Below are 774 nucleotides of genomic sequence, written 5' to 3'. Positions count from 1 at the left end.
TTCGCCTCTAGGGTTTAGGGTTTAGGGTTTAGGGTTTAGGATTTAGGGTTGGTCTTGCTGCTGCTCCTGTTGCGGCTGGTTGCAGCTCCCCGAAGATGACACAGGAGAGTCCGCAGGGTTTGCTGCTCCACAGCAGCAGCAGCAACAGCAAGACCAGCAGCAGGCGGAGTCGCGTGAGAGCTCTTCGGGGGCATCACAAGCAACGACAAGCAGCAGCAGCAGCAGCAGCGACATTAATAACTTCGTTGGGCCCCCATTCTCTCCTGCAGCAAACGCAGCAGCAACTCTCGCTGCTGCTGCGCCTCATATTGGCGGAGCGACCCCAGACCAGCGACTGGCGCTGCCGAAGCCACGAACGGAGTTTAAAGTACATCCAAAGCCTAAACCCTCGTTGCTGTTGCCAGCACCTTTACGCCTTAGGGTTTGGGATCTAGGGTTTAGGGTTTAGGGTTTTGAGTTTGGTGGGGCACAGTGTTTGAGGCTAGGCGAAGATTGCGCCGTTCCTCTTATGGGCATTTTGGAGCTCTTGGAGTCGTTTGAATCGAGGGTTTAGGGTTTTAGGGTTTAGGGTTTAGGGTTTAGGGTTTAGGGTTTCTGCGCAGGTGAACCTGTGGTCTGTGCTGAAAGACTGCATCGGCCGCGATTTGAGCCGCATTGCGATGCCCGTATATTTCAACGAGCCGACGAGTTTCCTACAGAGACAATGCGAGGACCTGCAGTACTGCGAGCTCCTTAACCTGGTAGAACTAGGGTTTAGGGTTTAGGGTTTAGGGT

The 774-nt window shown here is 54.1% G+C and overlaps 1 protein-coding gene across 1 annotated transcript in view; it reads left to right on the top strand.

Moving 5' to 3' along the window:
- EMH_0005340 (oxysterol-binding protein, putative) overlaps positions 1 to 774 on the top strand; it is a gene marked incomplete at both ends in the record, with an annotated part of 12,791 nt that overhangs the window by 5,706 nt on the left and 6,311 nt on the right. The window contains 2 exon segments of the mRNA XM_013497169.1: positions 86 to 367; positions 603 to 751. Of these exon segments, the coding sequence (XP_013352623.1) occupies positions 86 to 367; positions 603 to 751 (431 nt within the window).

Source organism: Eimeria mitis, genomic scaffold, assembly GCF_000499745.2.
Source record: "Eimeria mitis Houghton genomic scaffold, Emh_scaff251, whole genome shotgun sequence".
Taxonomy (NCBI): Eukaryota; Apicomplexa; class Conoidasida; order Eucoccidiorida; family Eimeriidae; genus Eimeria; species Eimeria mitis.
The sequence above is the reverse complement of the archived record's forward strand: the minus strand, read 5'-3'. Positions and strand labels throughout refer to the sequence as shown.